The sequence below is a fragment of the Aythya fuligula genome, chromosome 11 (genome assembly GCF_009819795.1).
Source record: "Aythya fuligula isolate bAytFul2 chromosome 11, bAytFul2.pri, whole genome shotgun sequence".
Lineage (NCBI taxonomy): Eukaryota > Metazoa > Chordata > Aves > Anseriformes > Anatidae > Aythya > Aythya fuligula.
The window spans coordinates 5283620-5296604 of record NC_045569.1 but is presented as its reverse complement, the minus strand read 5'-3'; the positions used below and the strand labels follow the sequence as shown (position 1 = coordinate 5296604).

General features: G+C 39.1%; 1 protein-coding gene across 6 annotated transcripts in view; it reads right to left on the bottom strand.

The window, feature by feature from the left end:
* Positions 1 to 12985, bottom strand: part of TJP1 (tight junction protein 1) — a 159271-nt gene that overhangs the window by 36060 nt on the left and 110226 nt on the right. For all 6 annotated transcript variants that reach the window (XM_032194863.1, XM_032194865.1, XM_032194864.1 and 3 more), the window contains 3 exons: positions 9481 to 9537; positions 3716 to 3840; positions 3419 to 3521 (listed from right to left, as the gene is read on the bottom strand). In XM_032194863.1, coding sequence (XP_032050754.1) covers positions 3419 to 3521; positions 3716 to 3840; positions 9481 to 9537 — 285 coding nt within the window. The remainder of the gene's footprint in view (positions 1 to 3418; positions 3522 to 3715; positions 3841 to 9480; positions 9538 to 12985) is intronic.

The following is a 12985-nucleotide window of genomic DNA, read 5'->3' as shown; positions in this document are numbered from 1 at the left end:
TATACAAACATTAAACCCAATGGTGTTTGACTTGATGCATTCATTCAAACGGAAGTGACTAAATATAAACTTTATAATCCTACCCTTACATTGCAAAATCACCACACTGCACTCCACATCAAAATACAGTTTTATAAGATAAGAGAAATTCAGATGAATTTTGTACTTTGCAGCTTTTTTCCTAAAGTAGTGCAGTAATTTCTCCAGGATCAAAACATAAAAGAATCATTCTTCTTTATTCTGCAACTGTAGAATGCAAGTTGCTTACAAAATGCAAGCTAGCCACGATCAACTGTGTAATTCAGAAACAATGAAGTAATTTTAATATTGACTGTGTATAAATTGAGTCTTAACATCAAGGTGTGCTTTTTTGTTGCTGTTGTCATTTTGTTTCTTTTGTTTTTAATGTGTTTTTGTGTTTTTTTTTTTTTTTAATGGGTTTTATTGTTGATCTTTTGTTTTAAAAAGAGAAAACCTTTCAGCAATAAAGATGGGCCATGACTTTCCTCAAGTGATAATCAGTAGCTGTGGAACAAATTCATAAGCCAACATGAAAATTAATGCCAAAACTAAGTTAGTTTCTCTTTCACAACAGCAATTAAATACATGATGCAAGTTTGTTCCTCAGGAGCCTGAAAGCCTTTATCGCTTCTAGCTTCCACCCATCTCTACATAAACCCTCCACTTAGACACACAGGTATCCATTTATCCTAAAGTAGCTAGCTGTGTTTAAACTAATATGAGGTAGAAAAAACACTCCTAGTATGTCATCAGGAACTTTGTAAACGCATTCTTGTTTATTAAAATAAACTTACTCTTGCAAGCTATATTAGGATACATCTGGGAAGAAATATTCAGTTCCTGGACTGCCAACCCCTTGGGACTGGTGGAAAACCTAAATTCTCACTCATCCCAAGTCTGATCACTGTAAGCTCATGACAACGGGAATCCTTTACACAAGGGGAAAGTTATACAAGACTAAAAGATTCAAAGTGATAGTCATGACATCCCACAAAGCGTGGGATGTGTAGCTAGCCTTTAACAAATACATGTAACAGTTAAAAAAAAAAAAAAAAAAAGACATTTTCCAGACTTCTCCTTCTGCATCTATAAAGTATAGATTTCAACTATCCTGTGAATGTGAGGTCTGCTGGTTACAAAATGCCTAGTTATAGCCACAAGACAGTTGATGTGTAGAGAATCAATCAACAGAACAGAGTTGGGTAAAGGGAGTTTCAGGTTGGGAGTCAGGAAAAGGTTCTTCACTGTGGGGACGTTCAGGCACTGAACAGGCTCCCCAAGGCCGTGGTCACAGCACTGAGCCTGCTGGAGTTCAAGAAGCATTTGGACAGCACTCTCATACACATGCTGGGATTTTTTGGTGGTCCTGTGTGGAGTCCAGCATTCAACTCGATGATCCTTGTGGGTTCCTTGCAACTTGGAATATTTTATGATTCTACATATACAGATGAAATCTACAGACATACATTGGACTCGATGATCTTGAGGTCTCTTCCAACCTAGACCATTCCGTGATTACTAATTAAGTCTACTTAATTATCATCGAAGGGGAAAAACAAACACGTCAGGCGAGATTATCACTACAAAGGGATAAGCCTAGGTACACTCTCTCTAACAAGATCTCTTGAGAACCTGTTGCTGCCTAACAAAAAAGTAACAGAATCCCACAATGGAAGATGATTACCAATGAGTTCCAAGTAAGATATTTCATTGTTCTGTATCCAGGATTATGCAGACATATTCTGGTCTAAATAAACAATAGAATCCCCAGCCCATATACTGTCTTTTAGGAGACAAAAAATGGAAAAAAAAATCGTAGCACCAGATTTCTTTTCTTGGAGAGTAATTTTGGAACTGCATAACAAGTCCAGAATAAAATCTCAAGACTGATTTACAGAATTTGCCTTGTTCACATGTAACAGATTCCATGTTGTGTAATTCTAATGTTGTTACCAAATGTCAGAGGCCAAACTAATTCAAAGGCTCAAAAGAAAATAGATGTACTTGTGAAGGATCTGAACTCCTGCCTTCTTGTTATGAACTTCTATACAAAAAATAGAGGAACCTCATCAATACAGATTACCAGAACCCATCGCACTTTTTTAAAACAGGGTAGTTTTAGCCTTCTGCTGAAGCATATTAGTCGTTTTCCTTCTGCACAAAGAGGACAAAACTGTAAGAACTACAGCCTTTGCAGTACAGCACAATATTCTGTTTTCACGGAGTTGCGTATTTGAATCCCCTCTCCCTTTGCTAAAACCCACAAACCAGTCACTGGTACTGCTAAAAACTTGTTTTTTAAATAACTATTGTATTCTCAGTGTGCTATTGACAGCAACTCTCCGTAACTTTGAAGCCTGCCAACCTTCCAAAGCCATGTTTACATAAGCCACAGGGAGAGGAAAACATTCCTGATGGAAGTTCCAAGTCAGTTTGCACTAATGTAGATGGCCATTTCCAAAATAAAAACCTGACTCTGTCTAGAAAGTTTAATTCTGTAACACCTAGCAAATATACAAGAAGTTCTATTATAAATGAAAAAAAAAAAAAAAAAAAAACAAAACTATTTCTACCACCAAAGTATACACCAGCTGAACATCACAGAAAACATTTAGGTACCAGAAGCCCTGCACAGCTCACCACACAGTCTTTTGTCTAAGGTTTAAATAATTGCTAAACCTACAAATGCAAAACACGGCACAATTTTTGCAACACTATTGAAGCATACAAGAGCACTTGAAATCCATCATCACAAAAGCTTTTCTACAAGCCCTAAAACCCTGTTTTGCTAAATTCAGAAGTTAAGCATTGTGATTTTTGTATTCTACTATTTCTGTAACATAAAAACTACTCTCAAAACTTCTATGGAAAGACAGATTGCTACCATCTAGTGATGATCTGTTCTGTTTAGCAAAGTTCAAAAGCCAGCCTGGCACTTTGAATAAGCCTACAAAATTACAGGAATTAAGGTAATTATACTTTACTTTGGCACACTGTTTGCTTAGTATAAGAACTATGTTTGTCTGAATAGGAGGTAAAGACCTTCAGCATACAGTAGCCAGGGAAAAACCTGATAAAAGGGCACTCAAGAAAGCAGAAAAAGATTAAGCAAAGCTGAAAATTGAATATTTGGCAGCCTGAGAATAACTTTACCGTAAAGAAAAGAAGTCTATTGCCATGCTACCCAAATATGATCATTCATATTATAATATTATTTTGGGTGACCCATGGGCCAAATCATCACTTAAACCTGAAACACCACTCCACTCAGCTATTTTGGTAGGTATTACTTAAGTACCTTGCATCATGCATGTATTTCATAGCAGACTGTGTACTATTTCACTCTTGGTCTATAGCTTCTGAACTTAAGGACACTTAGGTCAAGACATTCACTTACAATTTTGGCATTCTTCCCACTTTTCCTCAGTTGCTGAACAGCAAATGCATGCTCAACATTATCCATTGAAACGCCATTAACCATTGCAACACGGTCATTTTCTCTGAAAAGAAAAAAAATTACAACATGCAGTGAAAAATACTGGGGACAGAGCATACCTGAAAAAAATTACATACATTATAAACCTACTATACAAACACTTATAGATATCTTAAGAGCAAAACAATTGAGAGGTTAAGCTACCTCTGACAAAGATGCGTGCCCCAAGTTAGAATGCGGGTGTAGTTTGGCACTTACTGTAGCAGTCCTTCTGCTGGGCCTCCTTTCAGCACATCAGAAATAACTATCGATGTCTCACCACTCTGAAAATGAGGATTATCTCTTCCTCCAGATATTGCAATACCAAACCCAAATCCAGGGGCCTATAATTTAACAAGAGAAATAAATGTGTTTTCTGTTATTTATACAGTTACAATTCATGTTACTGTGTCAAACACAGAGATCTCCTATGCAATAGATAGGACTTTTTGGAAGAAGGAAGGAATAACAAACCGTGCAATGCCATTCAATCCACAAAGAAACAAGTTTTTTTTTGTTAGATTTTTGTTGTTGTTGGTTTTTTTTTGTTTGTTTTTGAAGTAAAAATTCACTTCTAGAAGGCAGAGAAAAGTTTTGGACTACCAAATATTAGTTGATCCCAACCACATTTTTATGGCTTGTGCCCCAGGTGGTCATCACTAACACCTTAATCTTCAGCAAGCCCAACACACCATACCACTGCGTTGAGACAGATTCAAAGCTGCTTTGCCACTTCCTGCAACACTTTCTTTGAGGTTTCACATTATGGCACTTCCTCAGTTTGACCTCACTCAGCTCAGAAACTGACAGGATCACAGCACACAATAGGAACTGAGCCTGCGGTTGTATTAAGAAAAATACCAACATCACTTGTACCACTAAATATATCAGAATCTTTTCAGCACATTAAGTAATTTGCTTCAGTATTTTCCCTCTAAGGTGACCTGCCACTACAGTGAGGTCAGTGCCTATGAAATCATATTCCTGTTAAGCATTTCAAGATATAACAGTGATGCTTGCATTGCTGCCTGAAAGCAGCGAGAGTAAGAAAAACTCTCTCAATGTAATTGATCTGCAAACTGTCTCGCTCTCCCATCATTGCCCAGGAAACAAACATTATCAGAATGGTATTTCCATTTAAATGCCATAACCTGCTCAAGAATTTATTTTGAAATTCCGTGCTGTGCAGAGTATCAAGTCACTGAATGGGTTTCAGCCAATTTCTCCTGTCCATTCCACACCAGCATGCACCCCATAATGGAAAACTTATCCCTTTTGACTTCTCCAGAATTTTCAACAAACATGACCCAGTTTTGACAGTGAGTTTTATAACCCTACCATGACAGTGGAAGCAATACAGCAGTCTGCATCTGGCTGTAACCCATCTATGTATAATGTCCAGATTTACATGCAATAATGCTGCTCAAAAAGAAAAAAAAGGTTCCCCATTTCCCCCCAGAAGAGAGGTCAGAAAAACATGGTCCAGATTGAGCCTACAAGCAGTGAATAGAACCATACAATATAAAAACAAGGATTTGGAGATGCACTGTTTAGAAAGGGAATTCAACAGTTAGCAAACACTGTGGCCAGGTACGAATAAAATAAGGTTGGTCTCAAAAGTGTGCGGGGGGGGGCACATACTTTACAGCTTTCTTCCACATTCATTTTAATTCTTTCAAGGAAGACTGAACATCTTTTCAAATACATTCCAGCCAGATCAACCAGAAATCATGGCTGAGATTCAAGAATTACGAAGTGCAAACCTGTGCCATGCAGGAGGACAGTCTAAAGGATTAGAATGACCCCTTATGACCAGACTGAAGGGTTTTTGTTTTCAAATCATCCCAAGAGAACAACATATAGAACAGCCTACGAAAACATGCAAAAAAAAAAAAAACTTCTCCCCTTTCTCACACCACCATTTAATCTTTCACCCTCCTGTTACTGTAGAAAATTCAATTAGCACTATACTTGGGTGGGAAGGGGCAAGAAAAAGAGAGATAAAGATGACATTTAGGTCCAACTTCATTTAAATGTCCTCTTTTCCTAAATCATAAACACACAAGACAACTGGTTTCCTATTTAAATAACATCAAGTTCTTCTCTTCAAGAAGCCCTGAAAGGATGCAGTCTCATATGCAGGCAGTACTCAGGAAGACCACTCTGTAAAAGACTTTTGAACAACTGAAATTTAAGTCTTAAGAAATAACCCAAGTTTGAAAGTTCAAATCAAACCCTGAATCTTTTTGAAAATCTATAAGCTCAAATAAGGAAGCTTACAGTGAACTTCTGCCTACTACTTCTCGTAGTATCCTGCTGCCTACCATCAACCCAGAGGTACACGACAAACTTACCTGCCCTCAGAGCTGTAAGACAGCCTAGCTCTTAGAAATCTCTTGATTTAGTAGATGGAAATAATAAGATGATCACCACAGTATCTAAGATACAGACAGGTATCTTAGTTTTACTCCTGATCAGTTTAACAGCATGGGAACAGCAGGAAGCAATGTACACATGATTCCTATTTTACAAGGTTTAAAAAACACATCTAGTATTTAAACACTGAGAACATAAGTTCCAAGGATGAAAAAAATCCCACTTACAACACAAAGTGCATGGTTCCTCCTTCAAATCACTTACAGTTCACCTTATAAAAATAGAAAAACTCTCGGTAAAAGATAAACTGGAGCTATCTGGTAAGCTTTAACTGGATTTGAGGCTGGCTCAGTATTTTAAGAGCTACGTAAAAGGCCCAGAAGTTAGAAGTATAGTAGAGAAAGGGAACAAAAAAAGGTGGCTAGAAGTTCAAGCCTCTTCCCCATCCCCCCAGAATTGGATATAACAACTTTTATCAACAGTAGTTGGTGAATTGCAGCAGTATGTTAAATCACAGCAGTAAGATCCCGTATATGCTCCGTTACGGGTTCTGTAAGATACCTGAAGCACTTGGATCCAAAAAAAAAAAAAAAAAAAGTCTCACATCTGAAAAAAAAAAAAAAAGAAGAAACACAAAGTGCCTGAACTGACACATACATACTGCAACTACTGGGACTCAGTATACTCTGTCCCTAATTTGCAATATCATCTCTGGAACGTAAAGGTCAAAGAAAGAAACCCTACAGGAAGAAGTGAGTGAAGCTGCATTCTTCAAGAGGAACTCCCTACATAAAACAATCCTTCTCTTTATCCTCCAAACACTCCACAGCGTTATATCATCTTTTTAAAGGACCACTACCGGATCAAAAAAAAACACCATCAAAAACCAAAACATGCATCCTTTCAAGGTGCATGAGGCTTCCTAACTGCTATTAATTGCTTTATAAGGAGACATTATATACAGCAACTGCGCCCTGTGAAAGAAAAAAAGCAGAAGCATTTTTAGAAGGTAATATATCAGTGTCTGAGGTATCAGAACAGCTAATCAATGGAGGACACATGGTAGGAACACCTCACACAGTACTTGCTAATACACTTTTTATTTTCTTTAGATGTATTTAAAAAGGTATACACAAAATGGTAACTATTTTCCTAAAATGTGATGATTACTATCAAAACCTCTTTTTGCTTTTACAGTTTTGTCTAGCCTTGCAGAGAACAAAGAACTGAAGGAATCCAATTGCACCATGCACAGGAGCAATGGAGTTATCTTGGAAAACACCACAGGCTTTCAGCAAAATAAAACTGTCAGTGCTGGAATTACCAACAGCACAGAAACTGCTCTCAGAAAACAAGAACAAAGGAAGTCAAGAATGTTTTATGCATCTTGGACTCACACATGTATTACTTAAAATACTTGTACTTGCCTTCTATTTTTAAAGCTGGTAACTACAATGAGTAAGGACCACTGATGTTTGTTAACTAATTCTGACCAGATACCACTAAAAAAAGCAAACCGAAATGGCACAGCGCATCGTAGTGCAGTAGCTTCCTTGTGGCACAGATAAAGGACCCCCAAGATGTGCTTGCCATTACACTGGTACCAACTAGGTGGTGCTGGCTCTTCTAAGGGAGCTTCCCAAGACTTTATTCTCAACCAGATTTTTCAAACAACTTGTCTACCTTCAGTTCTAAGGTAAATACTGACCAAACGTACAAAAAAGTAAGGAGCTCTGTGGGCATACAAAAAAAAAAAGCCCCAAACCACTGGAAGCTAATTAATGCTGTGAAGCCCAACTTGCACCCACCCTGTACACGTTCGGTACAGGTTAAGTGTCAGTCCTTCCATTAGTCACAGCCAGCTCACTGCCCTCAGCTAAGCCAAAAAAGACTTGTCAGTATCCCGCACTAAAGCGGGTTCAGCTCTTCAAATTGTTTTACATAGCAGACAACGGGTGCTCTCTAGCAGGTCTGTAGCTCACATGGGAAGAGATGAACTCACACTGAGAAATACCCCCCAGCCCAGCAGTGGTGCTTTGAGTCCGTTCCAACTTTTTAACTTCCAGCTATCTTTGAGGATAACTAAAATCTGGATGTATTTCTCTCCATACAGGTACACAGAAGTAACCTGATTTACTTAATCAGGTTACTTAATAACCTGCCTTAATTACTTAATTAGGTTACTTAATAACCCAACACTACAAGAATGACAAATAAAAAGCAAAATCTAAAACCTCACAAACAAATGTGCACTCTCCTGAAAAGCTTCTTCACAGTGTTGAAAAGAAATTAAACTGCTATTTGTTTAACAGTAGCACAAAAGTTTTGGTATTTGGCAAGTAGAAAATGTGGTTTTTTTTTTTGTTGTTGTTTGTTTTTTGTTTGTTTAATTGGTTACATTCCTGCTACCAAAGTTATTAACAATAGCTGCCACCAGCCTTCAACATCTACATGAGAAGTACTCAGTTAACAAAACAGTTAAGCACAGTTGGCAAGAGACTGCCACATAATATATCAATGAGAATTATAATCAAACCACGCTTTAATTTCTGTACCAGAACTTCTGACTTTCTGACTTTGTTTACTGTAAGTGAAACCAAGGATGTGATTTCTACGTCCAACCTATTGTTTCAAAATTCATTCAAGTTAAGTTATCGCAGTGTTTTATTTTTCTTTTGCATGCTGACTGAACTCAATTTCAGGTTTCACTTCAATTAATGCTTAGTTTAACCAGAATAATAACCCTTTCTGGAGAAACTGAGCTATCATTAAGACTACCATCAAGCCTTGCATTGCTACCATTTTTTTTCTCCTTTTAAATAAAAACAGTAACAATTAAATCTGTAAGTTTAAAAAAATATATATAAAAAAAGTTTCCAGGGATGACTGCACAGTTTCCAAAAAAAAAATAAAAAAGGGCAATTACTTATAAAAAGAATACCTATTGTTCAAGAACTTGTTGGCCTACTAATTACTGTAAACTTGAAGAGTAGCCTAGAAAAGTATTACTACGTATTTTCATTTTTACATATTTATCTCTTCTCTTGTACAGCTTCATGATAAATTAAACCACTTCCTGATGTACCTAAGAGCAACTCAGATAAGAGTTAGTCTGAATGTAAAAGTTGCCTGTATTCACTGATTCCCAGTACACGTTATCTTGTGTAAGGTGCCAAAGTGCACCCAGACACTATTTTCAGCCACTGATTTTAAGAAGTTACAAGCAATTTAGGCACTTTTGAAGACATTTAGTTATATTCAACTGCACTATTTTAAGCCTTCGCAATTAGTTTTAAAAACTTAACTACAGTTACAGTACACCTTCTAATGCATGGACACTTGGTTTCTAACCACTTTCAGTTATGCACAGAAGTAATCTCAAGCTTGGTTTCTTGTTTAGTTATTTGTAGGCAGGCTTGTCTTAGAAGCCCAACAAACAGATGAAGAGAGCTACTATCAAATAGAGCTTTTACAACACTTCTAAATTTAAACAGAGGAATACGACGGTTTCCTTTTCTTTTACTTCCTGACATCTGGCTTTTTCTTATTGTTTTCAAAGCTTACCAGCATCCTGAGTTAGGCACACACGACTAATTGTATTAGCTTACCCTGTGAAGAGTCACTGTGTGTTGTTCCCATATAGCTGTTTCTTCCATTGTTGTGCTCTAAGGAGAGAAAAAGAACAACCACAGATCAGATTTCACTGTCAATAGCTGTAATAACTGTATAGTACCACAAATAAAAACTTACACTCAAAATTAACATTAATATTCATACTGCATAGTAACAGAAAAGTAGGGCTGGCTGGCTCATTCACTAGGTATTTCCTGCCTTTAGACATCACAGCTGAACTTGTGGTGCTTGTTCCAGGGGACTGGGGAACGAGGATTTAAAATAGGTAATAGATTTCTAATAAGTACATATTTCTTAACTTCAACATTTCAGAAGTTTAAAGGGAAGGACAAGCTCATGATGTTGGCGCTCTAGGTTGTTCATTAAGGGCACAGTAAATTAAGCTGCTCCAACACCCACTTTCGGTTTTCCCACTACGATCCAACGTGTTGATGTTTTCATTTTCTGAGCATTCTGCCTTTTGCTCATCCTAATTACATGCAGGTTGCCACCAACTCATGAGTGCCTAGACAGAGTACCTGTGCTACTGTATTATGCATACAGGTCACTTAACAGACTGCAGTTCAGCGTATGCTAGTTCCTTTGGTGAACACGGTGGAATTGCAGAAATAAAAAGGGTCCCAGAAAGGGAACAAGGTTAAACAGTAACAGTATGACAATATTTACATGCCTACATGTCTGCTTAAAAGAACAGACACTGGCACAATTTAACACAGCACAAGAAACGGACATTTCAAAAGGGGGAGATCGGGAGAGAGAAAAAAAAAAAAAAAAAAAGGAAGAGCCAAAGGCTTAAAAACAGGTAAAAAGGCAGCAGGAAGCACACAGCAAACAGTATGAAGCCTCCTGCTAGCCTGTTGCTACATTTTCTGCCTTGCCAGGAGGAGTGCAGTGTTTTACCTCCCTCTTGCAAGCAAGCAGTCCACTAAAGAAAAGCATCTCTGAAAAGAGTTAGAAACAAGCCTGTTTTCAAACTTGGTCCAATTTTGTAACATCTGAACTTGCAGCTAGGTTTACGAACAGCATTATTCTCATGACCCCAAAAAGCTGCAGTTTCTCTCTCCACATGTTGTGCTCTGATTTCGCAGGTTAGGATGTGTTACCTGACAGCTAATTTCTCTTTCAGGGTTTGCTTGTCCTGTAAGCGTTGGCGCAACTGAACTGGCAGACACTTCATTCCACCAGTTGCCCTCGCTCCCCCCATCCAGTATTGCATTGCCCCTTTGCATTAGAAATTCCCTCAGCTCTAGCCCCAAAGCAGACTCTTACTTTCCAGCTAAGCATTTTAAAAACAGATCTGATCGATTTTAAAACAGTAACAATTTACACACGCGGTGCTATCCTTGAAACAAAACAGAATGTTCTGCTTGCTAAACTGTTAATGAATACCGCTTTTCTTCCCCCATTTCTGATGCTCTCATTCTGTCTTAGCTTTGGCAAGAGTTTCTGAGGCTGAACATCTCCTCAACAAATGAAGAATTACCTCTGCAAGCTAAGTAACTCCTATTCAGAAGGAGGTGAAAAAGGAGTCCAGTAAAGGACTGCAAAAGTTGCAATATGAAATTTAATGGAAATAGGCAGCCTCAGCTCTACCTGCACCAGGTTGTTCCAATGCTTAGAGGAATTAACCAGGCAAGTCCATCTCTCCCATCTGTCCCAGCCCTGGCAGGCACTTCCTCAGCTTCAGCTACCTGGCACGGGCGTCCCAGCGGCACCCACAGCTGGCTCTGGGCACGGCCCAGCCTGGCAAGCCCCAGCTGAACCCGCTGAGCGCTGCTGGGGCGGGGGGGAGAGCTGGGATCCCAGCATCAAAGGGTACGCGATGAGAAACTGCAAAACGACGAGTAAGAAAAAAGGGAAGTGGCGTACACAACGTGCTTCTGAGAACAGAGAGACTTCGTACCTCACAGCAAGACGACGCAGCCCCCAAGCCCACTGCCTACCACACACCCGAGCCCAGCAGCCTTCCTACAAGCGGTCGCTCGCCAAATAGGAGAAGCGGCAGTGCAGTCAGCAGGCTGTTCTCTTCTCTAAGTTCAGTCTTTCCACTTCCCTTCTTTGTTCTCCATTTTCTCACTCACACGACCTCTTCTCATCTCCTGCTACTGCCTCCCCCAGATTTTGCAGTTACATTCATTTCAAATTTACACGGCTCAGAAACATCAAATATGCATTAGTCAGATAGCAAACCAAGTGGTGTCTTATTCTCATTCTTTCTGCATGCCCAAACAGTCCAATCAAGAACAGTTAAAGCAGTTCAAAGGCAGCCCGAGGTGAGATGTTGGCTTTAACACAAACTGCTTCTGTGAGTCCGTTTCCCATCTGTAAGGAATTGCCTCTGCTCGCAGAGGACGGAGGCGCGTGACGAAGCCCCAGCAAGGTGCGCGCCCTACCAAGCGAGGCAGAAGGACTGGCTCTCGCTGCTCCCCATCAGCCCAGCTCCCTGTTGTAAAGCTGCTCTTAAACAAGAGCCACGTAGCGCTCTGCTCTTCAAGGAGCAGAGGAATTTCAGGAATCTTGCAAGGACTTAAGTCATTCCCAAATCTGTAGAAATAGCAAACACAGCTTGTAATTAAGGGGTGTTGCCAGCCCTGCTGCCTGCTGGTGCCAAACCTGGTACCCATGACAGTGTTATCACCACTGATTTGGGGTAACTGAGGAGACTCGTCAGGAAACAGCCTACTTACTGCCTAACACCCCAGAAACTAAAGACATGAGAATAAGATGCTACAGTATAGGGTTGGGCAACCTAACAGAAATCATGAAGTATCTCTGAAATGCAAGAGGACAACTGGCAGCATGCTAAATTCGAGCACTCCTGATATTATACATTGCCTATGGTTCTCTACATGTATTAAGAATATGAGTAATACAAAGAAGGATGGTATTACGACTTGTGGTAACACTGGGTAATACTCACGCTTTATTAAAATGTTTCCTTAAGCTCATTTTGAACACCTTTATACAGCCAATTAGTAGCATTCCCAGTTCTGTAGATGGCAACTGGATCTGGTTTTGATTGTTTTTAAGAAATAAAATTATACACGAACTTGCGGCTCATCAATATGCAAATAAAATATTTGTAATTATGATTACAATTTCCTCAGAATCCTGTAAGTACAAAATCTTGTTCAAGTTTCTGATATTTCCCTGAGGTACGAGTGTATCAACGTAAATATCTTTTCAGAAAGCTCCCTTTACGATCTGCTTCAAGAGGCACTTAAAGTATTCCCCCACTCACATTTCCTTGCTGCTTCTCAAATGCTGGTGTTTTTATTTGCCTTTTTTTTTTTTTTTTTTTAATATGCCTCATCTCCCACAACTTCTTTTTTCATGCGTATTTCTGGGTACACGAACACACACTGAGGACTGAGTTCCCCCAAAGGATTAATTCTGTTCTTATGCATCAAGATATTCTTCCCAGCCTCACCGGAGAGCCCTGCTGAGTGGCAGTGTGTGCAGCACTCCCGTGTTTCCCAC